This window comes from Sitodiplosis mosellana, unplaced genomic scaffold (assembly GCF_009176505.1).
Source record: "Sitodiplosis mosellana isolate CC-2019 unplaced genomic scaffold, AAFC_SMos_1.0 Smas_scaffold_6166, whole genome shotgun sequence".
NCBI classification, from domain to species: Eukaryota; Metazoa; Arthropoda; class Insecta; order Diptera; family Cecidomyiidae; genus Sitodiplosis; species Sitodiplosis mosellana.
In genome coordinates, this window is record NW_022601407.1 from 3,737,625 (window position 1) to 3,764,627 (window position 27,003).

Genomic DNA, 27,003 nt, shown 5'->3' on the forward strand with positions numbered 1-27,003 from the left:
TCGATAACGTTTTTTTGGAATAAAAAAAGAAATGATTTGAGTTAAAACCAAAGACTTTCCATTTTATTTCACTGAACATAACTCCTTTGTAGTCAACAAAGAGCCGCGATGTGATACACAATAATTGATCCCAAAATTTCGAAAATGATCCGAAAAATATTCAAAATAATCAGAAACTTTTATTATTAATTTGATCAGAAAAAAACCATATATGAGCAGAAAAATTTGGAAATTCACCGAATATTTTTGAATATTTTTCTGAACATTTTGGATATTTTTCTGGTAATTTTCTATGTGTTCGGATCAAAATTATTTCATCCGTTTTTTATTCTGCTGTTGCTGGTCAAAATCACGCAATTTTTGTTCCACAGCCTTTTTAGATGCTTCCGACAGATCAGTGACCCCATTTGATAGGTTTACGCCTTCCAACGAATCCTTCAATATACGGAATGAGATTGGGTACAAATACTTCTTGAATTTGTCGGCGGTTTCTGGGCACCAGGACATTAAAAATAGCTTTCGTTTCTTCGAACTTTCAGATGTGCCTTGACATTGATGCATGTATTCGAATCCGAAAAGAGCATATCTGAAACAGAGAGAAGGACAATAATTAAAAATCAGTCATTTGTCTGGGTATCTATTTCAAATTTGCACTACACAATCACAAACTTAGATGAAAGACACTGTATTTGTCTTTGGTTAGTTCAAATTCTAGTGCATTTATTATCGAATTTAAATCATACTAAACAAAACATTAATCTGCGAGTCTCATTGCAATGCAGCAAATAATCCATAAATAACCCAGGGGGATTTCTCACACAAAAAGTTTGAGCAAATGTGCAAAAATTTCTATTATTTCTTCTTTTTCATTGAAATTGTATGAAAATGTACTGAAATGACGATTTTGCTTGAATAAAAGTGTTCTGGAAGTAGGTTTTGGAGGATCCTCAGGATCGTTCAGAACTGCTCCCGATTCTGGAAGTGGGTTTTGGTGGATCCTCAGGATGGACCAGATCCGGTTTGACATTTCTCTGGCCCATCCTGAAGATCCACTTCCAGAACCGGGAGCAGTTCTGAACGATCCTTGAGATCCACCAAAACCCACTTCCAGAACAATTTCATTGAAGCATAATTCAAAAGTTCAGTGTAAATGTAGATTTATTAAAAAAAAATTGACAAAAATTGATCGAATCGGACCGAATTTCAAAATTTATAAGAATTCATTCAATATTTTCCGTGAGAAATCCCCCTAGTAAATAACAATTATTCACGGAGTTGATGAGCTCACGATATTCAACTGCCCGCTTTCATGTGAAATGTTTTTGAAAGCTTAAATGCAAACTCAGGCACACACACTCACGCAGGAACTCACAAAGTGCACAATGCACACACACACACATACGCGTGGGCGAATTGCGATTAAGTGAGTGATCTATTAATCATTGGTGAAATGATTAACGTGACAATTAATCACATTTGGGCCAAATGATTAATTGATCAATTGATCGATTAATTGAATTTATGTAAAAACAAATCGTGAAGAAAAGTTTCATACAAAAAACATCATTGCAAAAAACATGATGCATTTTTCTGCAAAATTGTATCGTCTGGTAAAAATTGTCATGTTTTTTGTATGAAACTTTTCTTCACAATTTGTTTTTACATAAATTCAATTAATCGATCAATTGATCACTTAATCATTTGGCCCAATGATTAAGTGATTAAATGTCAATAAGTTTTTAAATGCCATGCACAAATTATTCACGTAAACCGGCCACCGACAATGTAAAAACTGTAACGTTGTTTTATGGAGAAATCTAAATAAATATCATATTATTATTATTATAGACGACAAACAACATAAAAGTGTCTCACAAGTAAACCGTCCCAACTGTCACACGTCGAATTCAAAATTGAATTTACAGATCGATAGGGAATAAATAAATAATAATAACTTTAACGAAAGAACAGCGGCCTTCTTTACAATGCTTCATCTGATGGTTTCTACATAGAAATGCAATTTTCTCATACTAGAAATGGTTTGAGGACAAAATATGTTCATATGGAATGTTCAGGACACTCCAGAGAATCAGATGACAGCTTGGGTGGAGTTGCCCTCCATCACTATAATAAAATGGAGGGTCAAAAAGTGGAAAAATAGCGAAAAATGACCAATGTATCCCCAAAATAGGGTCAAACCCCCCTTAACCCTCTAAACAAATTACATTTTTGGATTTCTCGTGAAAAATTACTCTTAGGTTTGGAACATTTCCCATTAAAAAAATCATCTCTTGTGTCCTAATTTAAGTTCTGAATGTTAACAAATCGCACCCCCAAACCTTGAGCAAGGGACTCCTCAAACGCCCAGGAAAAGTGAAAAATTGAATGGCTACCCTAAAATATTCTCCTAAACAACTTTGCTATACATCATTTTTTGATCAGATGAAACTTGGCAAAGGGTGTGGGTCTATCCCCACTATGCCCCAAAAGTGGCCGCTGCCCTTTTGTCAATTTTTTTTTCATTCCCTATCGATCCGTATATTCAATTTTAAAATCGATGTGTGACAATTGGGACGGTTTACTTGTCAGAATTGTATTTCATCCAAAAAAAAGAAGTAAAAAGCAAACACATACCTTCATCATAATTTTCGTCGACGTTTCCAAACGATTTAAGGCACAAGGGGCTGCAGCAAGTGGCTCGGCTTGGGTTCGGGGCTCTTCAGCTTCGCCTCCAAACGATATCGCTTCACGAGCTCTTCGTGTTGTGAGCCCTTCAATTTCGGCGACAATGTCAAGATAAATTTGCTCGCGTTCTCGTCGCTCTTCGGCACTTTCCAAATCTTTGCCATACGATTTTGGTGGGTATCGCATTGCCTTAACACTTTGATTGTGCAGATCCAAGCAGGACGAGATACGTTGATGGAAAGCCAATTGTGGATCACGTGTACTGTACACATCCATGTTTTCTTTGCTGTGCATGTAGCCCTTTTCCGGATCGATTGTTGCTTCGATGACACCATCACGGATTGCCTTGGCGACAATGAACTCAGCATCTTCGGCACTGTCTAAACTCAGCTTATTGGCAATATGTTCGAGTGAAATGCGCGAATACGACAGACCAATCGAACAAATGGCCGTTTTGATGACATTGTGACGCAAACGGATGATCAATGTGTACAAATGGTCCTGTTGGAATTTCGGTGTGAAATTTTCCAAAACCTCGCCGAAACGTTGCAAATTTCCCAAACGAACGGCTTGTGTCAGTTGAACGTATGGGATGAGCGAACGACACAGTGCAGCCTGTTGGAAAATTTGTCGCTCGGGAATACAGTGAACAGCAGTTCAACGACAATGATCAATTTTTGAACTGTTCATCGGAAACCGATAGCAGAATTCTGTGGTGATTTTCGGAGTGCCTGCACCAAATTCTTATGCGCATCACTGTATTCCAATTTTGCACCTTTGATACGACCTAAGTAATATAAGAATCGAGCCGATTCATTATTGCTGGCCGTTTCCGGGAACACCGACTTCTTGACCAATTTATCAGCCTGATCGTACAGCGAATAATGCAAATCGTTACGCAGTGTGGCTGTACGCAAGCGATTGTGCAGGAAACTGCGAATATTTTCAATTCGGCAACGCGTGAATAATAGAAGTAGATTTTGACTGCAATCAAATCCAATGTACGGCGATTTTGTTCGACAATTTTTTGGCATGAACAGTAGAATAAATGCAATGTTTGAATGTAAGCAATGTAAACATAATGCAAGCTAATCAAAAACTATTGAGCGACCGATCGCACCTGCATATAAGCGATCGGTCACTCAACGACAGTCTTCACTTGAACCTCCAATAAAGAACACCAACGAACCGATTGGACTCTGTCCATCGGTTCTTATCAGCAACAGTGCACAAATAGTTTTAATCGTACACAAAAGACAATAATATGGCTATAATTTTCTTGGTCAATGCATCAGAGCACGCTTGGGCTTTGTCCAATTGCGATTTTTCAAGCAAAAATACCAACACCAACAATTGTAAATATGCGTCAACTTCGGGAATTGGTGATTTAATGGTGGCTCGTGTTCGTTGCACTTCCAATTCTTGGCCCGGTTGTTCATTCAAAAATTGAGTGATTGAATCACGTTCAGCGCCAGCTGGGTACAAATATGCCGTTAAAGTGCGTAGCACAATCGTATTCAATTTGCGACGAGTATTTGGCAATGATTGCAACACACGCAGTATGAACTGTGGCTCCTTTGTCAAGACAGCCTCTTCGATTTGTAGACTATGCTCACGCATCTCTTCCACGGCCGCCACATCCTGTTCGCGTCTCTGATTTTTGACGTCTTCAGCGCATTCCATTTCAACATCATGTTGTTGGAGCTCGTTTTTCGCAACCATTTCTGTTAAACTATACCTGAAAATCAACAAAATGACAATTAGCGTTCCGTATTAAAATGGGAGTAAGTATTCCAATGCGCTTATTTATTTATGGAAATGAAAATTGCACTTGCGATTGAATTTCATTCAAAATATCTTCACCTACTTTTATTGTACTTTTTTTCAAAATAACCTCTGTTGCAAACAGCTGAGTAATGATATGTCACTTTATTATTTTGCTGTGTTAAATGTCAAATCGCCGCATCAGCAATTAGTATGACTGAATGCCACGAGAGTTTATGACAACACAGAGCCAAAACAAAAATGATTATCAATAGATGGCGCTCGGGATTGGAGAAACAGACGATTATTTGGAATTTCGTTCGGATTTTATGCAATGCATAGACTCAATAAATATTTAAAGGGATATTTTTATACTTTTTTTTTGTATGAATTAACCATTAATCAAAACACAAAATTGACTATTATGAAAATGAAATCACATACATACAAAATATGACTTCTATGCACAGTATGTTAATGATAAATCTATTCGTGAGACGTAAAAGAATGTAGGGGAATTATGTGTAAGTTGACCCGCACTAATCATTTTAGTCATAACTTTTTATGGAATAAAGATAAATGCACACTTGATATACCATTGGAAAGAGAGCCGAAAAAGCTACAATTTGATCAGGAAATTCATTAGCTTTGGTTGTAAAAACAAAACATTTCGGTCAATTTTCTAAGAGGTCTGATTTTTGGCAACAAATTTTTTTCTTTGTAAGTTGACCCACCCTATTTTTTTTTAGAAAAACATGCAGTATAAACACTCAATATATGAAATTCATTGAATTTCGTTGGATTTTCAATCGTTTTTGGTCTTTACAACTACGAAAAACTTTTAAACATATTCTCTATTTTTTCATATTTCATCGATTTTTTCGTGTTTTTCAGGTCCAAAAACGATTGGAAATTCATTAAAATTCAATGAATCTCGTATATTGAGTGTTTACGCTGAATAGTTCTCTCATTTTTCTGATTTTTTTTTTCGGGTGGGTCAACTTACAAAATTGGTCGACATTTCAATATGCACGGAAAGAATTTCGCCATGTAACGATATGTGTGAAATGACTTAGGATTATGAAAATACACGAAAAACTAGTAAAAAAAGCTTATACTAAGGCTGCCAACTCTACTGATTTTTTCAGTAGACTAATAAAATTCGTAAAAAAAATTCGTGTGTCGGAAGCAAATTCTTGTTTACACATATGGAAAGAGGAAGTCCCAAGGAAGTTTTCTATCTGATCAGATTTCCCGGAAAAGTCACTGGAGCCAAAATATGGCCTCATATATAAATTTTGGGTCATTTTCAGTACATTTTATTTTTACAAAATCTTCCATATTTCCCGAGTTTTCCAAGATTTTCCAACCATTTTCATTTTATGAATGTACGATCGTATGCTGAAAACGAATTCCAGAAAATTTCCCGGAAAATTGCAAATCCTGGAAAATTTTCCGAAAATGAACTTATCGCTATAAAAGGAAAATGGAAAATCGGGGAAAATTATGAGAAGTCCCATTCGATCGGGCGGAAAATTTCATGGGGATGGTAGCCCAAGGCCGAGATTTGGGGCCTAAATCCAGCCGTTTCCGAGATATTGCGAAAAAACTGGCTTTAGTACTGAATTTTTCAGTATTTTTTAGAAAATAGTTGGCAGCCTTAGCTGATATCTTTGAAATTGTCTATTTGATGATGGTCCGAAAAAATTTAGTTTTTATAAAAATAATTTTTTTTTGCAAAAATTTTTCATGAGCCGATTCGAGCCGTTTAAGAAGCGTATTCACTCTTGGAAACTACTTTTATATTGGTTTTTGACGTTTCTAAATCGATTGAGACTAGCCAAATTGACGATTTGTCGGTCGAAATACAAAATCGGCGGGGTGGGTCAACTTACAAAGTGGGTCAACCTACACATACTCCCCCTATGTTTTTTTGTCGATTTATATTTTAGAAAAGGAAAGTATGTCTCATCATCATTGTATTTCCCCTGGTTTTCCAGAATCAGGCCGGTTTTACCATGGTTTTTCGGACCCAATTCTGGTATGATAGCCTCACTTTTATATCATCCCTCCCCTGACTGTATTCTCTTTGCAAAAGACGCACCATGGGCGGAATTTATGCCGTATTGGGTCTCTGACCAGCATGTTCTCAGCTTGCTGGGAACACATATTGGCATAAATGTAGGCTCCATAATAAATAAATAATACAAATGTTTTCTGTTGATTCTATCTACGTTAAAAGGAAGTATGTTGGCATCTCGTCTAGCCTTCGCGGTTTTTCACGGTTTCCCGGAACTGATAAGAGATTACAACTTGGTGTCTTCGGTAAAGTTGTAGTACTCGAGGTCTTCCATAACATTGCTGAAGACATCTATCTCTTATCTCCTATAAGTTGCGCGCAAATCGCGCACATAAAAAAGCAAATTTTATATAGGACTTTTTTTTCTTATCATTTTTCGCGCTTTTCGCGGAACTGATGAGAAATAAGAGATAACTGACTTCAATGTTATAGAAGACCTCGAGTGGTACAACTTTGCCGAAGACACCAAGTTGTAATCTCTTATCAGTTCCGCGAAAACCGTGAAAAACCGCGAGGACCCGAAAAACGAACATACATTCTTTTAACCATTATTAGTTGCAATGAAACATACTTCTCTTTATGGCTACGAAGTTGGACCAACTTGCGTTCTTTTACGTCTCACTAATAGATATATATTTTAACGGGTTGACACGGTCATAAATTGATGTGTAACGAGCAGCAAAGCCTCGATGGCCCACTGTATTCGTTACATATTTTATTATCATACGATTTCCAGTCGACATAATTATCGGGATGTTCGTTCGAACACCACAGAAACGTCTGAGTAACGGTGATTTATGCCAATATCCGTCACGAATTTCCAAATAAGCACTCTTACAGTTGATATCTAAATCACTAATATTCAATCGAATTTTTTCTCCATACGTTACCGAAATACGCCATTCACATCGAATCGGTTTATTATACTTTACGTGATAGTGGAGATGTGAATGTGGCCTGTTGATTGTGGAATGTGCGAACACATTCCGGACATTTGTACAATTTATTTGATATCGCTTGGGTTCAATCCATTTCGTCGACCAAATTTTGATATTTATCCATTTTTTCCACGCTTCGCTTGAATTGTCGATTTAGTCAATATACTTTCCGAAAAAACGAGCAAATCATAACGCATGATCGAATCAAAATCATATGGTTCACCCAATGAATCCACATCTTTGGTTGTCAATTTTCTGAAACTAGGCACATTACCGGATAAAATGTTTTTACTCTGAATTTTAACGAAATCATCTCTGTCCGGTCGTACGTGCTCATGCTGAAATCCAATTGCATGACCAGTTCATGTAAAATTATATTATATGTATGACAACCTATTCCGATCGACACATCTTGAAAAATCAAAGCTTCATGTATTTATTATAGAACTTTTGAACTTTTTCTAGAGCAAATGGTACTGAAAAAAAGTTAAGTGTCAAATCTCAACATTGCTAGAATCATTGTGTTAACTGTGTTCCGTGGACAATTGATATCATATGAGTAAATTATTTATTAAACACTGAAAATCCCTGAAATTTACTGAAATTGGCTGAACAGATGGTAAACATTCGCACTATCCAATGTGTAAGACTTTGAAATGTTATTATTGTATTACCCCCCCTCTGGACGACCAACCTTCAGAAGCTCGGGAAGTCACACTCTGTTCCTGAATGGCACTGAAAGTGTGAATAGAAGAAATTGAAATTAGAAAAACTAGTTTGAAAATTGTCAAAAAATTATGTATCATATCACCAGCAACTCCACCACAAATCGTTGTTCCACTCATGAGGCTCATCATCAGAATGACGAAAATGCCCAAGTCAGCTAAAGTTCTCAACAATTTCATTGCGACAGATTTTTTATTTATCTCTGGGTGTCTTCAGATAATATACACAGATTGCTTTGATAAATCAAATGACACGTTATTTGGGGCCACACTTCACCATAGTAAGTCGAGGGGAGCTCAAAAGGTCGAAAAATCGCAAAAAATTAAGGGCGAAAAAATGGTAAAATCCCCACTTAACACCCAAAATCAATTTCATATCTGGAAACTCCATAAAAAATCCTATAAATATGGTGAATATTCTTAGTTGATATGACCCCTGCGTCAGCCCTAAATCGAAGCCGAAAGTTCGTTGATTCGATTCGCCCCCATGTATCTGCAGATTGTGATATCGCATTTGGCAGTCGAACATGTTCGACTGCCAAATGCGATATCACAAAATACTTAAAACAATAATAATGTTCGGCACCAATGGCATTTCTTTGCCCTAGGTGGTTTATTTAAAGAACAAGTAATGATTAAATAAGTAAATAAATCAATTTGTTGTACAATAATTATTTACAGATTTCTGCCCTTGAAGAAATTTTTTAGCTTATTTTTTATAAATTCAATAGTTTGATTAAAATCATAATGTTCAGCATATTTATTGAATTTAGCCACTATGTTATTTATTGGGTCTTTGGAATTAGTTTCGATTAGTAAATTTTTATTTCTAGTATATCCAATTGGAATTCTAAAATTTAGCAACTTGACCAAATTAGATGAAGACATTGTAGCCTTTATCAGTGAGATAATAAATAATATTTGTGAGATTGATCGCCTATCTTCTAAAGTGTTCATGTGAAAAAATAGCAGTCTATGTCTATATGGAGGTAATTCATAACGATATGGCCAATTGAACTTGCGCCACGCAAATTTTAACAATTGTTTCTGAATTGATTCGATTTTGTTGGTGTGTGTTTGATGTTGCTCAGGCTGGAGATGCGTATTCGACGATAGGCAAAACGAATGTTTCAAATAGTCTCTTAATAGTCCACGGGTCGTCGAATTCTTTGGAGAAGCGTCTTATCCAGGCTAGTCGCGATTTTGCTTTTGATACGATGCGATTAATATGGTTGTGGAATGTCATTTTTTGATTCATTATCACACCCAAATCTCTGATTTCTGTAACAGTGTCAATTGTCGAATCGCCAAGGGTGTAGATAAATTCGATTGGGTTGTTACCGCGGTAATATGATATCTTTTTTGTTTTCTCCACGTTCAAATTCAGTCGATTAATTTTAAAATATTTATCCGCAGCAGTCATTTTGTAGAGTGTGGCAATCGGTTATAGATGTTATTGATTTCGAGATTTTTGAAACAAAAACCAAAAATGTTTATTTCTACGCGAAAGTACTCGATGTTAGCCGTAAAAATCACATATCTGTTATAGATGTTGCATTTAGTTGAGAGAAACGTTTAAAGAATGGGCTCAAAAAAGTCCATAGCAAAAACCTATAAATGTTATTTGTTATGGGTAACGTTCATTCAAAACTTTCAAATGACTTTATTCAAATAAACTTTAATTCAAACCTTCAAATTCGAACGTTGGAACTTGTTGGCCGTTTTGGAAGCGATGAAATGCATACATTGCGGAGTTTTATGCAATTTCATTGAATAACAATAAAAAAATCGTCATTGTTTTGGCAATCTGTGATCTCAGCAGTTATTTTACATGCAACAAAGACAAAAACAAAGCATAATGATGACTATCGCCACTAAAGTGCTGAAAATGCACCCGGAAAAGAACTGTTTGCTTCTTCGAACGTTTACATTTCCGAATTCTTTTCCTATGCAATAGGTTATGTGGTATGTGGGCTGGTGCAGTTGCGACAATCTGCATAGTGATTTGTATGGTGTCAGTGTGCTATATGTCATTCTACAAAAATGGCTCGTTTATTCCTCATACTTACAGTAATAAGTGGTGTCATGGTTTTCATCGACAATGTCAGTACAAACGATGCCGAGTTTGGCCGGATTATCACGTTTGACAATTTCGATCATTTCAAAGTAAGTTAACGTGATTTATTCGGTTTGAAAAAGTTTATTGTGTTTTTTGAATGTGTTTTTTAAGTGAAAATAAAACGGTTGAACAAAAAATACGGAGATGCTTTGAGCGTCTGGAATAATTCAATAAATTTCAGAGAATAAGTTGAAAAGTATTCGATTTGAAAAACTGTTTAACACTAGTGTATTAATTCATTTTGCATAGGCATCGATGGACAAGAAATACCACCATAATCACATGGAGAAGCGGGCTCGTACGGCTTATGACAAAAATATGCAGCGAATAGTAAAGCATAATGAGGAGGCGCGAAAAGGGAAATATTCGTTTGAAATACGTGCCAATAATATGGCCGATATGACACGTGAGGCATACCTAAGGCGATTTATTCGACTGAAGCAGGACATTCATCCGGAAAGTGTGGCTCTGAATGAAGCTCACGAACGTATTGATGCCCAAGACCACGAAGCATTGCTTGGATCAGTGCACCATGAACATGTTAACGAAGCTTTTATTCCTGATGCATTGGACTGGCGCGAATTGGGCTTCAAAACAAAACCACTCAATCAAAGGACCTGTGGTAGCTGCTATGCATTTTCGTTAGCGACCAGCATTGCAGGCCAAGTTTTTCGGCGAACGGGAAAAGTTGTGGAATTGAGTCCACAGCAAATTGTCGATTGCAGCATATCAATGGGTAACAGCGGATGTACGGGCGGCTCACTTCGAACCACACTGAGGTATTTACAATCGTCAAGAGGCCTAATGCGTGACGTCGACTATTCGTACGAATCGGAGGTAACATAAGATATGACGATCGCTTTGACATTTCCAATTCGTTTCTATCTCTTTGACATTTTCTAGTGAAAAGAAATTTAAAGGTTTCCTACACATTTAAAGTACAAAGAGATTTTTGTTGGAAACAAGTTAGAGATTGAAAAATGGAATTGAACTGAATTGAAATTCAATCTATGATAGATTTAAAATGAGAAAAAAAATATTTTCCAATCACAAATTTTCCAATTCAAATTCAACCATTTTCAGCAACAAAATTGTCAGTACAAACCATCATTGGCGGTGGTCAATGTGACGCGATGGGCTATTCTACCGCATAAAAACGAGGAAGCGATGAAAAAAGCGATAGCACTGGTGGGTCCAATCCCAATATCGATCAATGCACATCCATACTCATTTCAACTTTATTCGCACGGAATTTATGAGGATTCTGAATGCCACGATAAATCGGTGAACCATGCCATGCTTGCCGTTGGCTACACACCAGACTATTTTATCCTTCAAAATTGGTGGTAAGAGCAAATTTCTCTTTGAATTGGATTTTTCTAGGTTTTTCTCCATATCTTGACGAGTTTTCTTTATTTATATTGAATTTGAAGTTATATTAAAATATTCTTCCGTTTTCAGGGGCGATAAATGGGGCGAGAATGGTTATATGAAAATCAGACGAGGTGTCAACATGTGTGGCATATCAAATTACGCTGCATACGCTTTAGTATAGCGTTTCGCTTCAAAAATTCCAATATTTTGTTCCAAACGACTCCGATGAGCATGATGGCTAGAAATAAAATAATGAAACAGCGTTTTGTCATCCATGATGTTTTTCACCCAAACGGAGATTTCGACTGATAGTTTAGAATTAGAAATGATTTGCTTGAATTCGAAGTAAATCAATTTAAAACAGAATTCAATGAGAAAACAAAGTAAATTTAGTAAAATCACTAACAAAGAATTTCATGTAAAATTAAACTAAGAGTGTAATGTAAAGAAATTAAATGGAAAAAAAAACAATAAAAAGAAATGAATGATTAGAATGAGACAAAATGCGTTTCATTTCAGTTTTCGTAAATTATTCCAATGTTTTTCTTTGCTTTATTGTTGTCTTGCAATTTTTCCGACATTTTCATCAAACTTACTTCGCTAAATTGCCTTAATTGTCTAAACGTGATTGTTTTGTGCATTTGAATTTCTGTGCGCATAAAATTTGTTTTGTATCCCCCATTCACACGTAGAATAGTTAAACGATTTAGTTAAATGTTCGAAACGAAACATTTGACATACAAAAAGAAAGCAAAAAATGTTTATAGCCAATGTAAAAAAATACTAAAACATAGTGTAAATTATAAACATAAAAAGAATATGATTGAAAAAAAGAATGAAAACAAAACCGGAGAATCGATTTAAAAAAAAGATTCGAACAACACATATTGTGTTGGATTGAGAGAAAGATCACAATCGAAAAAGAAAAGTATCGAATCAAAAGCAAAAAAAGGAAAGTCTGTACAAAATTTTGCGCTCGGTTTTCACCCAAATGTTTGTTTCTTCATTTATTCGTATATTTTTGTCGTTGTTGTTGTTGTCAAATCAAGTAGTTATAAAAAATTCAATCATATTCGATGAAACGGTAGTCGTATTCAATTCCATCATATCATTCATGGTTTAATATAAATCACTTAAGTAAATCGTTAACATATTTCGTGTTGCTCTCAATACGGTGTCCCGCTCACAAAAAAAAGAACTTATAAACTATCGGTTATCTTAGTGTCGGTGAGAGGCTCAATTGCGATTCCTATTTCATTGGAATGTAAAGAACTCGATAGCATTTGTTGCTGTTGTTTGTTTTTTTCCTTGTTTATCTTCTTTTTTTCGGGTTGTGCGCACGCGATTTTTTCTCTATCATCATTATTATTTGCATAGAAACCGTTTATCCGCAAAAATTTGTTTGCGTCGTCTGGCTTAAGGTTTCAAAAAAATAAATCACACACGACACAAAAAAAAGAAATAACATTATATTCCTGATATTGAACGTGTTTTGTGCGCAATTGATCAGTTTCCAAAGAAAAGAACAAAGGGGAAAAAAATTCAACAGCATTTCAGCTGATGTTATCGTTGGGCCGATAACAAACTGGTTGTTCACATTCAGTATCATTTTGATTCATTCAATCAGTCTATTGTTTGTGTGTCTGTGTAAGTTTGTATATGATGTATGTAATAGAGCTCTTGACCTACGGAATCAGGGTGCTTACATTATTTTATCTGCATTTCATCTGTGTTTTTTTGTTTCATCTTTGTGTAGGCACATGAACCCTGATTGATTTTTTAGGGCCCATTGCAATTGGTTTGTGTGTGTGTGTGTGTATGTTTTGAATTTTGATCGCAATAGAACACCTTATTGAATGAGATACGTGAAGCTTTTTATCTAATTGATTCTAAATGAATTTATTTTAATGCTATGAAAACTATGACTAAACATTAAAAAAGTAAAGAAAAGCAAAAAATTCATCATCAGCTAAAAATTCCAATGAAAAAAAAAACTGAACCTCAAAAAAGGTTCTCTATGTGTAATAATCTAACAATCGAACGGAATCCGTTCGATATATCGCATTGTATTGTTGCTGTGTATGTCCCGAAACCAATACCGCAAACGATGACCGATGACGACGACAACGGACGACGACGACGACGAATAACGATCGTTTGATTAATATGGCTTGGTTTTATTTGACTTTGCTTTTGTGTCCCGCTCGCGTCCACAGTTTTAATCAATCTTATAACGTCTTTTTTTTAATAGTAGTAATTTTTTTGTGACAATCTAACTATAAAAAAATTTCAACCTAACCAATTTTAATGTCAATTTGTCATATAGCATCAGCCTTATACTGACGCTGAAAATGCTGGCAAGAAGATTCTTGAAAAAATCATGTACACAAAGTACAGCAGTGCAGTGTATATTGAGTATACTGTTGCGAAGTGAAGCACTTTCAGTCTGAAAAATGGAGATAGGGAAAGCGAATTAAAATCAGAATCATCAATGGTTGGTTTGAAGGTCGTCCATAATCATTCATATCGTCTTATATCCTCGGAATAAAATGAGACATGAAGAGAATTTCTTTCAATGTAAGACATGAAATCTGGACGACCTATGAATAAGGTGCGAATAATCGCCAAATTGAATTTCATTCCAGAATCAACCAAAAACTGCCTTTGAACATTCATTTTGGTTGAGACTCAATGAAATCAATTTGGTGATCCTCACAACATATGAGGCTATATAAAAGCCCAATGTTTACAATTTAAACAAAAAAAAATAGTATCTACGTCCAAATTTACCTTTGATTGCGTTTCAATGCAGCTGGAATATTGCTTGGATCTTCCTTCATCAAGTATGTGCGAATGCCAAACATTGAATTATTGATCACTTCGCTCCAGTTGATTTCGGCCATGTTAAACGAGAACAATTGTTGATCTTGTGGCGTTAATTTATTCCACAGCTGTTGCACATTTTGATTCGTGAAATACCATTGGCCATTGGTGAAATAGTAAATAACGTCACAGAATCGATGAATCTTTCGGTAAACTTGCAACATTCTGTTTGGTTGAAAATGAGCGACAGAGACAAGTCGTTAGTAATAATTCATAGTACGTATTATATAATTGGGGTGTTTGCTGTTTATCGGAAGACATTTAAATATCTCTCGAGCTCGTTCAGTCTATCTCTATCTCTCTCTCGAAACGGTTACAATGAATATGAGTATGTCATCCGCGTTGATACGCGCACCGTAATAATAACGATGCGAATGAATGCGATTTTATTTTGTCATTGTTTTCATCTTCCCGTTTACTTTTTTTTTCACCGCTTCATCATCATCATCATCTCTGTTTACGTGATCATTTACATGTATAGTATTTACTTGAATCATTTGCAAGCAAATGCGAAATGCGATTTGGGTGTTTCGTAGAGTTTGAAAGCGAGAGTTGTGTATATCGTTGATAAACCATTGAACTCGATCAATATTTCGTGTGTCCCATTGAGAAATGGACACATTGCCGTTCGAAAAACAACAACACAAACACCGAAAATGAAGCGATTTTTCTTTGTACTTACTTTGGTTTCCGTTGCATGATAACCAAACCGGTGTCAATGAGCAATGCGGGCAATATGTGATAGAGGAATGTCAGAATGGTTACCAAAAATCGGTTGGGTGACATGCTGAAACTGTAGTACCAAATGGATTTCATCATTGGCATTTTGGCACCATGTTCAATACCAAGTTTACAGTAATCTCTCCATGTGATTGGATTTTGTGGTGATGCAACATAATTGTAAACGGGCGGTTCCGAATAGTTGCGATAATTGTGTGCGATATCATAAGCGCTGGCCAAAATTCCATTAACAACCATATCGACGGGCACCAATTCGGCATGATTCTCTTTTTTACCGTAGAAAACGCGCAACAAACCAGCACCGACACCAACAATTATACCGGTTGGTCCGTACATGTTATCGATCCAGCCAACAAGTGGCTCTTTCACTGTTGGAATAACGATGGCTGGACGGAATATGGTCACCGGCAACATTTCATCTTGATGGGCAGCCGATTTTACCTCTTCAACATTGTTATTTTCGATAATTTTGTCGGTGGTGATGATTTTCTCCGAGATTTTTTCATTATTGTTTTCGCCATCGTCACGTCGGCACATCGATTTCACTAAATCTTCAGCCAAAGCTTTTGTGAATGTGTATGTGTTTGGCCAGTCACCGATTAAACTGTGGAATTGGATGGGAAAATTTTGTTTAGTGAAGAAATTAATTCGAAGAAGAGTGGAAAAAGGAGCCAACATTGAATAAAAAAAAGGAGATTCAATGGCGAAAAATCTTGGGGAAGATGGATTAAAGCCAGATAAATTATGACCATGGCCTTCTAGTTATCTCCGCAGATGAATGATGATCATAATACGACTGATACGAGAAAAAACAAATGATTGACTTACGTTGGTGTGATTTGTTCCAGTGTCTTTTCATCGAAGCATTCGGCCATTTTCATGGCATTGCTGCCGCTCAATTTTGTGCGATAAATGCGCTCATCAATGTTCGATCGGTTACAGTTGGCATATGCAGTTGAAACATGAACGCACGCCTACAACAGACACACATAAACAAATTGATTAATAAATTACGTCCCGTCAACGAGAACATTCAATAATTTTTGGAAATCACAACGCTTACCACCAAGGATTTTGCTTGTTTTGACAACAGCATGATTTCTTTTGTGCCATTTACATTGATGGCCAATGCCAATTTTAGCTTTTCATCGAAACGAACGGTAGCGGCAACGTGGAGAATAATCTGAACGTTTTCGATAAGTTTTCGGCGATCGGAATCGGATAAACCGAAACCTGGTAAACTGCAATCACCTTCGATCGGAACGATTTTGTGGCGGAATTTTTCTTCTTTGTCTTGTTGCTTCAACTTGGAGAAAACCTGTTGCAAGAACGAGAGAGAGAGAGAGAGAGAGAGAGAAAAAAGAAATCAGCATTAACAATGCACGTCTTTCTCGAGGGTTACACTCGTATTGAATAAAAAATTCACATATTTTATCCACAAATTTAAAGAAAAAAAATAATGATTTCAAGAAAATGAAAACGAAATTCAAGCCAACCAGCTGCAGATATTCAAAGAAGGTCATCAGTGATCACGCGGTTCATTCTTTTTTACAAATATTTTATTGTTTCGACTGAAAACCAGTTTGCTAAGTCGATGAAGGATCCCTTCTGCATCTTTTTCTTCTTCTTCTTCTTCTTCTTCTTCTTGGACTTCGGTGGAATATTCGTTCCGTGTCCGATGCGAAGAATCAATTAGTTTCATGTCCTTCCGTTTTCTTGCAATGACTTCTCTGTTAGTTTATGCGTATAAATTACTCACCACATCGTTCATTATGTCCTCCATACGGGTGCTGATGTCTTTGCCCTTTTTCGATCGAATCAGCACGTAAATGGTGTCAATGTGACAGGTTCGGAGCAACTTTTCCATGGTAATTTTGCCCAAGAAACCACTGCCACCCGTCAAGAAGACGGTTTTATTCTGGTAAAATTGCTGCATTGGTGACAGAGCACCATCTGATCATCGAGGGTCAAATCAAGAACGCGAAATAAGGAGACGATCACGGAAACGAAAAAAAAATGTGGAAAACTAATTAATCATGTTCCATCATGTTATAAATAATATCAGTTCTTAAAATAACGAAAAATTAGTATTCATGATTCATTTCGTTTTGGAATTGATAAGCTAAATGGGTGTATGGAATGGGATACGAAATAAAACCGTGAATTGCGAAATCACATGCGGTTTTAAGGTTTTACGATGATAATAAAACATGAAAAGTAAATCTCGTCTACTGCGAATTATGGAGGACTGCACTTTTTTCTCTCGCTTCTTTCGGTATCCGAGCAGTGCAGAAGAAAACAAAGCATCAAAAGCAATGTCTTGACCATAAAATTCTTCGTTGGTTGACCTTGCACAACATCGTACCGAAATGCATTTCGAGCTGAAAACAACACCGAATTTCATTTTATTTTTTAGTTTTTTACTCGAATACAAGACTATGATTCCGGAAAGTATTGCACTGAAGTTAAACGTTCTTAAAGCGTCAATAATCTGTAGTCATTGTAGGAAATGATTGAAAATTTCCAGTGCGAGAATGTTCAAAACATTATCCGGAGGCGATTCTAGTGACGCATTCCGGAAAAATATTCCATCAATTGATTGATTGAATTGTAAGTATGCTACAACAAAAAAGGCGTCGACTCTAAATAAATCTATTATTAATATTTATATCGATAAAAAGACGTCATGACACGCATGCGCACAACATACTACAATTGAATCCACTCTAATTATATATCGTATTTATAACATGTTTTGAGCTCGACTTTACAGTCGATCTCGCTAATATGGTTTTATTCTCGATATTTTGCCATCTCATGTGAACCGTTTCGAGAGCAAAAAAGAGAATCAAAGCATTTGATTTTTCATTCCTGCTGTGTGAAGCTCCGAAACATTTGAAAAAGCCAAAAATAAAATGAAAAAGAAATAAAAAAAACCCGATTTAAAAGGCTTAAAACTGGATACATTTTTATGATGGTGATAGTCTTATCTGTGACATATCTCATGTTTCGCGATCACAAAATTCGGCACGTTTTTGTGTGAAATTCTAGTCTTTTTTCATTGACTTTCAACTTTGAACAAATAATATTGAGGAAAAAAAACGATTGCTTATCAATTCCGAATCGAAAACCGTTCTTAATAAAAAAAAACCAAATGAAAATTGGATTCCTAAAGCGAGAAAAAAAACGACTCCTAATCAAATCAATTCCGAAAACAAAATCATCCTAAAATGAAAACGCTTCATGAACATTTTCAAATGGTCTCTGTGCACCGCTCAGAATGTCGCCTGGTTGGTTCTCGTGCTTTTTTCTTTGTTTTTGTGAACATGACACACAAAAAAGCGCGAGAGCCTAAAGTCCAACAACCAAGACCAACTTGAAAACTGGGATCTCAAACCACTTAAAAATGTTGCTACAATCTCTTAAATCATTTTCGTTTTATTTTGTCGTTCGTTGGTGTTCATTCGCAGAAAAAAAAATCATTTAGAATTTTGGACACTTGTGACTTCTATACGGAAATTTGAATTTGAATTTGAATATGTTGTTCCAAAGTTTAGGTGCTTTTGTTTATATCACAATATCAATTCCAAATGATTTGATGTGTGTGTTTTTGACGATTTTAAAGAACATCTAAACTGAGTTTACTGCGAACAACATCTCTTTCACGCTAAAAGCAATTCCTACACGAACGAGTCAGTGTGACAGTTGGTGTGAGTGGGACAAAGTTTGACAGCAAACAATTTGGTTGTGTCAGTTTGAATGTTCTTTGGATTTTTCAATCAAAATTCCAATGTTTTTTTTTTGGCGTTGAATGCGTTACTTCCGAAACGAAAAAAAAACACGACTTGCAAGCTAAATTCGAAACTTACCGTTTACGTTATTGTTGTCAATAATTTCCGTCATTGTGTCGACCTTTTAATGTACCAATTTACCAATTAGGAGTTTTGCGATCACACGTGCTAAAACTGAAGAAAAAAAAAACAACAGAACAATAAAATCTATGTTAATTAAAATTAAACAAATTCGTGTATTTCTTTCGTTGAGTAAATATCAAATTAATCAATTTTAACATGATGAAGCCCATCGTGATGTGAAATTTAAATAATGTGTGTAAATTTGATGAAAAATGAATATTATGTGAATAGTGTGTCTTTGAGATTTCAGGGTCGAACGTCGTTGATACTACACAAAAACGAGACAAAAAATCATCAACGTGATCGAACGAAATTCTTCAATTAAAATAAAGCATTGTTTTGGAGAGTTGTGATGAATAAGTCATTAGAAATGCAATTAAAATGCACACTCGAATCGAGTGTGATCGAATGAGAGTAAGTGATTTTTGTTGCTGTCACTTGTAATTAAAAATCCGTAAAAATACATTCTTTGTCTCCAATCAATAAGGAAATCGAAATCAATCTTCGTCACACCGCAAGTGAGTGAGTGGGAGAGCGAGAGAGAAACAGCTTGAAATATTGATTGGATTTATTTTTGTGTACACTTTGGAATAATAATGAAGTTTGCATAAAACGCAGTAAGTTTTATCTGGCGATGATGGTTTGGTTGGTGGTAGTGATGTTTGATTATCGAATTGGATTGTATTTTATTTTTTGTTTTGTTAGAAAGAGACACAGACTCATCGATTGCACGACATCGATTCGATGAATTTGTATTCCAAAGAGGCACAAGACACTTGAGCGCAATGAAGCCAACTTGTTAATTGTGTACACTTGGCGATTACTTAATAATCGTCAGTTCACCGTATCGTTCGATATTCTTCTTTGTCATCGTTGAGCATGCTCACACGAGCGCGAGCTGATCGGTGTTGGTGTATGAGCGACTGAGCAAGTGGATATGCGCTCGCGTACATAACTGGAGGTAATCCAACAAGTGGACACTATTGATTTTACACTTACGTAAAGAAAAAAAACACACACACACCACAAACACCGAATCGTTCATATACATAAACTATTACATCGATGGTGAATGTTTCTTTTTCTCATTTCATAAAGGTGTCTCTTTGTTCTTGTCGCTAATATTCACTTGAAATTGAACTTCTATCACACAGAGAACGCGAAAAACGTGTTTCTAAACACAACTGAAATACATTGACTCGGTCTGAAAATTATTGCGGTCTCGAACGCATGAACAAAGATAACACTATATCAATGCAATTCGTAGTATGCCAACCGTTTCAAGAAAGAAAACATTTGAAACAACGAAGAAATAAATCACCGAAATAATGGAATCCAAAAACATATCAAAAACAACAACAACACGTGTGAAATAACTCGGTTCGGCACATACACACACACACACACAAATACAAAAACGTGCACGAATGCACAATGTAAACACACACGCTAACTGAGCGACTTGGAAACAAAGCAGCAAAGACAAAACATGAAGCGAATAAAAACGCAACGGAGAAAATATGACAAAGTAAAATTAAAAAAAAAAAATAAAGAGAAAATTTCATGGCCATCGAACGACCTCTAAAACACTTTTCGAGTATACCGACGACATACGACTACTGGTTGACTGTCTGACAGTCTGACAGAGAGAAAGAGAGCAAAAGAGTGCAAATGGGTGTGCGTGCGCGCGTATTTCAAGTGAAATTGGTAATACCAATTATTTTTGATTATGTAGTCGCATATGAGCGCGCGTACGCGCGAGCTCAAAGACCCACATTCAATACATCGCATGCCATAACATACACCAAATTCGTGTGACACTTTTCGAAACTTCGTCGCACAATTGTTTTTTTTTTTCTCGCATGCAAGTAAGAGTGAGAGTACAAACGATACCGTTCAATTGATCACGATCGATATGACAAACGAAAAATATTCCATTTTGCAATTTCGATTTCTCATACGATTTATCGTCAACGAAATATAAATGAAATGATCATGATTACGGCAACTTCTAATGGGTCGAAAAAAAAATTTCCGTTGCTTTTTGTAGTTTTGAAGCACACCTCCGCCGAGAAACGTTTGAAGGGAATAACCAAATCTATTTACAAAAAATTTTGTTTCTTGACCAATTTCAAGAGACTATCATCGAATCAATGGTCATTTTGACATTGCCCAAACAAGCGAGATGTTTTGTTTGCCGATGAACTTGAATCTTAGTGGGCTTATTCATCTTTCAGCTAAAAGGGACCATTTGAAGAAAATTGGTATGACGGTCATTGTTTTATGAATTCGGTGACGTCGGATGAGCTCTTTTGAAACTCAACAAAACGAAGAAAAAAAAAACAAAGCATTAAACGTAATTGATATGACTGAAATTGGTTGAAAAGATTTATTTCATCCCACGAATATGTCACACAGCCTGGCTTTGTCTGAACAGTGTAGAATATTACCAGTTTCATGATGATTTGCATTCATGATGTGAGTTTTTCTGCGCGTAAAATTCAGAAATTGCGCCAAATTTATGTTTTTTGTCTCCTTCTGCTGTTGCTGTCGTTGTTTACGACCGAGACGAAATTCCTTACGACCAGAAAAAAAGGAGAGAGGCAAAAACAAGCCATAATTTATGAGAGTATTTGTTAGACTTATCATCATCAATAAAATGGCATCAAGACAAAAATATCACTGATGATGTCGAGAGAAAGAGAATGAGAGTGAATCAAAGGATAACCAAAGAAAAAGCGAAGAAAAAAGAGAGAGAAAAAAAAGAGAAGCAATTTATTCCATTCTCTTCGTCTCCATTTGCTTCTCGCACACGTTCCAGTTTTCAAATCAGCTAATCAAAATAAGTGGTTATTTATAGTGGTTTTCAGAATGTTGTTGATATGTTTTATGGACATTGTCGCGTGTTAATTTCATTTGAAACAACTAAACAAAAATCAACTTTTATTTTATCAATTGGCGTAAATGCGCGAACGCGAGCGCGCGCACACACACACGCGATCAATCTGATTTGCAAATGAGGCAAATGACAACAGACTCTTACAGGAGTGTCATCTGTGCGTGGAGCATACATACAGCGGCGGAAGGAGGAGCAGGAGCGAGAGAAGGGCGACACGAAAACTAGAAACAATGTCAAGTCCAGAGTAAAAGTGTTTTAAAAAAACAATAAAAATAAATCTCTTTAGTTTAGATCACTTTGTTGCCATCAAGTCAGAAAAATGTGTGTTTTTCCTCTCAAAAACTTATTACTAAGTACACATGACACACACCATTTACATAATTGAAATATTATTCGCGCGCACTTTGTCGATATCAGGATGGGGAAAATTTATATGAATGGTTCCTCAATTTGCAAAATAATAATTGTGAACATATGAAAGCCTACGATGCGACGTATGAATATTGATCAATCGAATCGGTCGATTGCATTCCAATGAAGTAATAAAAATGATGATTTTGTTCATTTTATTATTGTACGTAATTGTTTTGAAGCGTACAAAGAAATTAATATTTCGAAGCAGATGAAGAGAATCACATCAGAATAGACGAAACCAGAGAAAAAAGTCCGTTTCTAGTAGCCGATCAATGACGGATCGCCGAGAACGAATTCGTGGTATGAACCAAATGAATTTGGCTTAGAATTGCGTGATCAAACGATTACGTCCGTCCGAAATCGGTGGATGAAAATGGTGTTGCGCTGTTTGTAAATTGCTGATTAAATGGCAAATCCGTATGTGTGTGTGTGTGTGTGTGTTGTTGTTGTTGTTGTTCTGATTCAAATATTCCGAACACGTGCACTCGAATGCAGCCATGTACTCAATTGTACCGAAATGTGATCGTCAACGCGATGCAAATGGAATAGCAAAATGTATGTCCAAATGCCAATACGAAGCGAACAAATTAGATTTCCGTTAAAATGTCAATACAATGCGAGAAACGTCGTCGAATTTCAACCAATTTCAACATAAATTAACTTGGAATAAGGAATACCATGGTTATGAGCCAATAAATCGGCATGAAATTAACCTAATTTTCACGTAAAATGAACTTGAATTCCAAAAATCCACGATAAATTGGTGATAGAATTCGATTTTTTTTTCTTCCACCTAAAATAAACCGATACGTGCCATACGGCGCTATATTTACTAACAAATCGATCATTCACTTCCATGAATAACGGTTGAATTGAGTTAACAACGACGATATTGCACGAAAACTGCCGCTAATCATGAGATTAAACCACATTTAATTGTCAAATGGGCTGTAGTCGAGTTAAAGCACAATGCACACAATTAGCGTGCTATTGAAATGAAAACGAGCTATAATCAGCAAATTGTTGCAATTAAATTCTAGAAATGAACAAAAGGCAATCACACACGCTAGCGCACCCGCGCACGCTACCGACGTCTGCTATTCAACGTAATGGTGTGTGAAAAACTACTACAAAAAAAACTGTACAGAAAATCGCGAGTCTTGGCGTCAACATCATTATCGTGTGCGAAATGCCGACACATACATATTCATTTGGGTGTTTAAAGGTGCCTCATTTCGGTGTCTAATCTGTCGTTATGGATGAAGGAAGAGATTCAGAAAACAGAGAGAGAGAGAGAGAAAACGGTAATCGTTTCAATTGTCTCTGCGCCGAATTAGTAGTTCCAAAGGTTGAACGTATAAACAAAAATTCCTCGATATGTCCACGTGCTTGATTGTGACAATTTCTGCGCTGGATTTTTTTTTGGCTTGGATGTCGGGGAATTACGTCAAAGTAGAAGACAAAAAAACGATGTTTTCCTTACGCAACATCGGAAACAAGTTCAAGAAATCGAAACGGAGTTTTATCACACAACATCTAATCATTAGTCGAAAAACCTTCGCGAATTGACCGAGCGTGGTGCACGAAAACAATTCTATTAATCTATTTTTAAAACCCAACTCTCGACACTGACGGAAGCATCGTCCGAACGAGTGAAAAATAAACCGGCACAGCGAGTCAAACTAGTAGAACGAAAAAAAAAATGTTGGCTGGAAAAAGTTGTGATTGCCGTTTCCATTTATAGACACCCGATTTGCGGACGAATATTTATCACTTATGCCATCAAATATGCGTATACTCTAATATTTGTCGACCGATTGTTTATGATTCGCCTGGTACGGATGTAGGAAAAAAACGCTTTTTTTCTGCTCATCTCGCTCGTTGTGTATGTGTCATCTAAGACTTCGCAAGAGGTAGAATTTATCGATTGAAAGTTGAAATTCTGGTTTAATACGATGAATGGGTGTTTTTTCGCTTGATTCCTTGATTTGATCGTTAGGTTTTTTTTGTATTTCATCGCTGTTCTAAAAACCAAATTTCATGAAAAAAATTCCAATCGCAAGATTTAAATATTCTAATTTTATCATAAGGACAACGATGATGAAGAGATATTGGCGAATATGCAATTTTATTCATCAATGTTATGGCCCACCAATTTTCAAATATGAAACAGGGCAAACAAGAGGAATCGGAGCGATCGACATAGGCAGCAAATGAAAAGCTGAACCGTTCCAGGCGACGTCAACATCATCATCGTCATTGTTTCTCCGCGTAATTTCAGCTATCAAAACAATATTTGACTCTTCTTTTTTTGCGGAAACGTGATTTCGTGTAATTTATGATGGCGCGACAGTGGTCGAATAAAACTATTTTTTTTACAGTTCTTCAAATGTAAACTTTGGAACTCGAATTCGTTCATTTGTATTTTTCGTTTTGCTTCTTCTTTTTTCTCCAAATGTGCCAGAGTGTGAATGGAAGCTCCATTATGGAACTCGAAGTTATTTTGCATAAATTTCATACGGAATTCGGGTAATCAACACAAGGAAGCGTTTTAACCAAAAACCACAGTCTCAACCGAAAATTAATTATGAAATCGAAGGTTAGAATTCATATGATCATTGATAAATTTTCGACGGAATCGAAATTTTCGACGAAAAAAAAACCAAAAAACTAAAAAAATGTCAAGCCGTCAACATATGCTCTTGGATGTTATTAGCAGGTAAGTGCCAAACTTGAGTTGACTGCAGTCAAATGACTTTGATAGAAGTGTACCGCACGTTTTGCACTCCACCAAAAACATTGATCAAGCTGTTATTGTTGTTTTTGCTACTCGCTTGTGTTGTCAATCAAATGCTATTGTATGTGAGACTTATAATATTTACCCCGTTGCAGAGAAGCAAACTCATGAATTTAGAAAATAAAATGTACGTGTTGAATTGCGCGAGGTAAATATCAACAAAATAACGCTTTTCTTATGGTATGTTAGACTAACATCAACGTACTTTGATCACTTGGAATTCACCGAATTTTTCATTCAACACAACAATAATAAACTGACCTACAAACCAATTTTTCAATGAATCACCCGAAAAAACAACAATTCTTAGGCAAACTAGAATTGATGGAATCGACGAAGTAATACCAAAACTTTATCAAAAAAAAAACCAAAACTCTCTCAAAAGGTGATGAAAATCGGAAAAATTTTCGCTTTAAACGCGATAAAATTATTGAGCTGCACGAGCATTTGAAACGATTGAGTTTGCAGCCCGTGTCATTGAAGTCTTTTGTTATATTGATGGCAAGTATCCAAATCTCTAAAATGAATGTGTCTAAGAAGAAGAAAAAAGGTGATGAAAAAGCTTCTTTTTTTTGTCGCGTGTAGCGTATGGAAAATGGGATTTGTGAACTTACACTGTTGTTGCGGTGTAGATGCTATGCACTTTGCTGCTTCTTGTATCTAATTTAATTGTCACTTGTGTGATCAAAAATTAAAGCGTTTAATGTCCTTTCCGTTGAACTTGTATTTGTTAGACAGTACGATCGTCGTATGAATATCGATATTTGTTTTCACACGACGCGGATTCTTCTTCTCTCTCTCTCTTTCCGAAAGAAAACGTGCTAATTATTTTCGATTGAAGAATATTATCAGTTTGTCAATTGTTTATCATCACCGTTTTTTCTTCTTCTTTTTTTCTCTTTTCAAACTCGAAATCCACCGAATTTACTTCACTTTCAAAAGCGGACGTTGTTTTATTCCGAATTTTTTTTTCTTCTTTTGAATTAAATCAATATTTTCTTCTATTCCGTATGATAAGTTTGCAAAATATTCTCTCTTTTTCTCAAATATCCTCTCTTTGCCGATTTTGGTTTTATTATAAACAGTCTGTTGTAGCAAAATGTATAAACAATTTCTTGAGAGAGCGTTGAATATTTTGCGTACGTTGTGTTCGAAGTGTAAATATGAACTGTTTCTCAAAGTTTCGATGAATGAATAGCTTCACTCTGTGTCACAGCGGAAAAAAAGCGTATCCAAGCTGGCTTCAAGCACTTGGCAGGAGTGTGAGATATATGTACACACGTTATGTTAAAAGTAAACAATTTATACACGGAATAAACAATATAAGCGAACACACACGCCTCTATATATCAATCGGGTTTGGTCAATGGGATGCGATGTTTTCAGGTGTATGTGCGCTGTGGCATTGTATTTGACTGAATGATGGCGTGTGTGTGTGTGTGTGTGTGTATGCCTCGTTTGTGACTGTTGTCGGTTTGGTTTTTCGACTATGTAGTTTATTCGGGGGCTTTTGTGGTTATCGAAATCGTCTTTTTGTCGTGCGGATTTTTTTCTGTTGATATTGCTGTGGCGACGACGGCCGCAACGATGATGTCTTCTTGTGTTTTTACCAAACGAATGATCAATATGATACCACCAATCCACACACTGTGTATATAAATGAGTTGACA

The 27,003-nt window shown here is 36.0% G+C and overlaps 2 protein-coding genes and 1 pseudogene across 2 annotated transcripts; 1 reads left to right on the plus strand and 2 right to left on the minus strand.

The window, feature by feature from the left end:
• Positions 1-397: 397 nt before the first annotated feature.
• Positions 398-4,423, minus strand: LOC129574998 (probable 26S proteasome non-ATPase regulatory subunit 3; annotated as a pseudogene).
• A 5,779-nt stretch (positions 4,424-10,202) lies between these two features.
• Positions 10,203-12,151, plus strand: LOC129575396 (procathepsin L-like). The gene is made up of 4 exons (XM_055458986.1): positions 10,203-10,358; positions 10,561-11,148; positions 11,395-11,657; positions 11,773-12,151. Exons 1-4 carry the CDS (start codon positions 10,236-10,238, stop codon positions 11,864-11,866), a joined length of 1,068 nt encoding a protein of 355 aa, XP_055314961.1. The 5' UTR covers positions 10,203-10,235; the 3' UTR covers positions 11,867-12,151.
• A 47-nt stretch (positions 12,152-12,198) lies between these two features.
• LOC129575395 (fatty acyl-CoA reductase wat-like) lies at positions 12,199-26,922 on the minus strand. The gene is made up of 8 exons (XM_055458985.1): positions 25,948-26,922; positions 19,179-19,274; positions 17,069-17,262; positions 16,373-16,627; positions 16,138-16,283; positions 15,251-15,913; positions 14,476-14,733; positions 12,199-14,131 (listed from the first exon to the last, which is right to left on the minus strand). The coding sequence occupies exons 2-8, from the start codon at positions 19,210-19,212 to the stop codon at positions 14,020-14,022; spliced, it is 1,662 nt and encodes a 553-aa protein (XP_055314960.1). The 5' UTR covers positions 19,213-19,274; positions 25,948-26,922; the 3' UTR covers positions 12,199-14,019.
• Between the last annotated feature and the right edge of the window lie 81 nt (positions 26,923-27,003).

Excerpts from the sequence above, each read along its gene's own strand:
- LOC129575396 (XM_055458986.1), top strand. The coding sequence starts at position 10,236 with ATGGCTCGTTTATTCCTCATACTTACAGTAATAAGTGGTGTCATGGTT. Across the intron at positions 11,149-11,394 it reads ACTATTCGTACGAATCGGAG|CAACAAAATTGTCAGTACAA; the intron begins GTAACATAAGAT and ends AACCATTTTCAG. Across the intron at positions 11,658-11,772 it reads TTTATCCTTCAAAATTGGTG|GGGCGATAAATGGGGCGAGA; the intron begins GTAAGAGCAAAT and ends TTCCGTTTTCAG.
- LOC129575395 (XM_055458985.1), bottom strand. The coding sequence starts at position 19,212 with ATGACGGAAATTATTGACAACAATAACGTAAACG. Across the intron at positions 17,263-19,178 it reads TGACAACAATAACGTAAACG|ATGGTGCTCTGTCACCAATG; the intron begins GTAAGTTTCGAA and ends CTCGATGATCAG. Across the intron at positions 16,628-17,068 it reads AGGACATAATGAACGATGTG|GTTTTCTCCAAGTTGAAGCA; the intron begins GTGAGTAATTTA and ends TTCTTGCAACAG.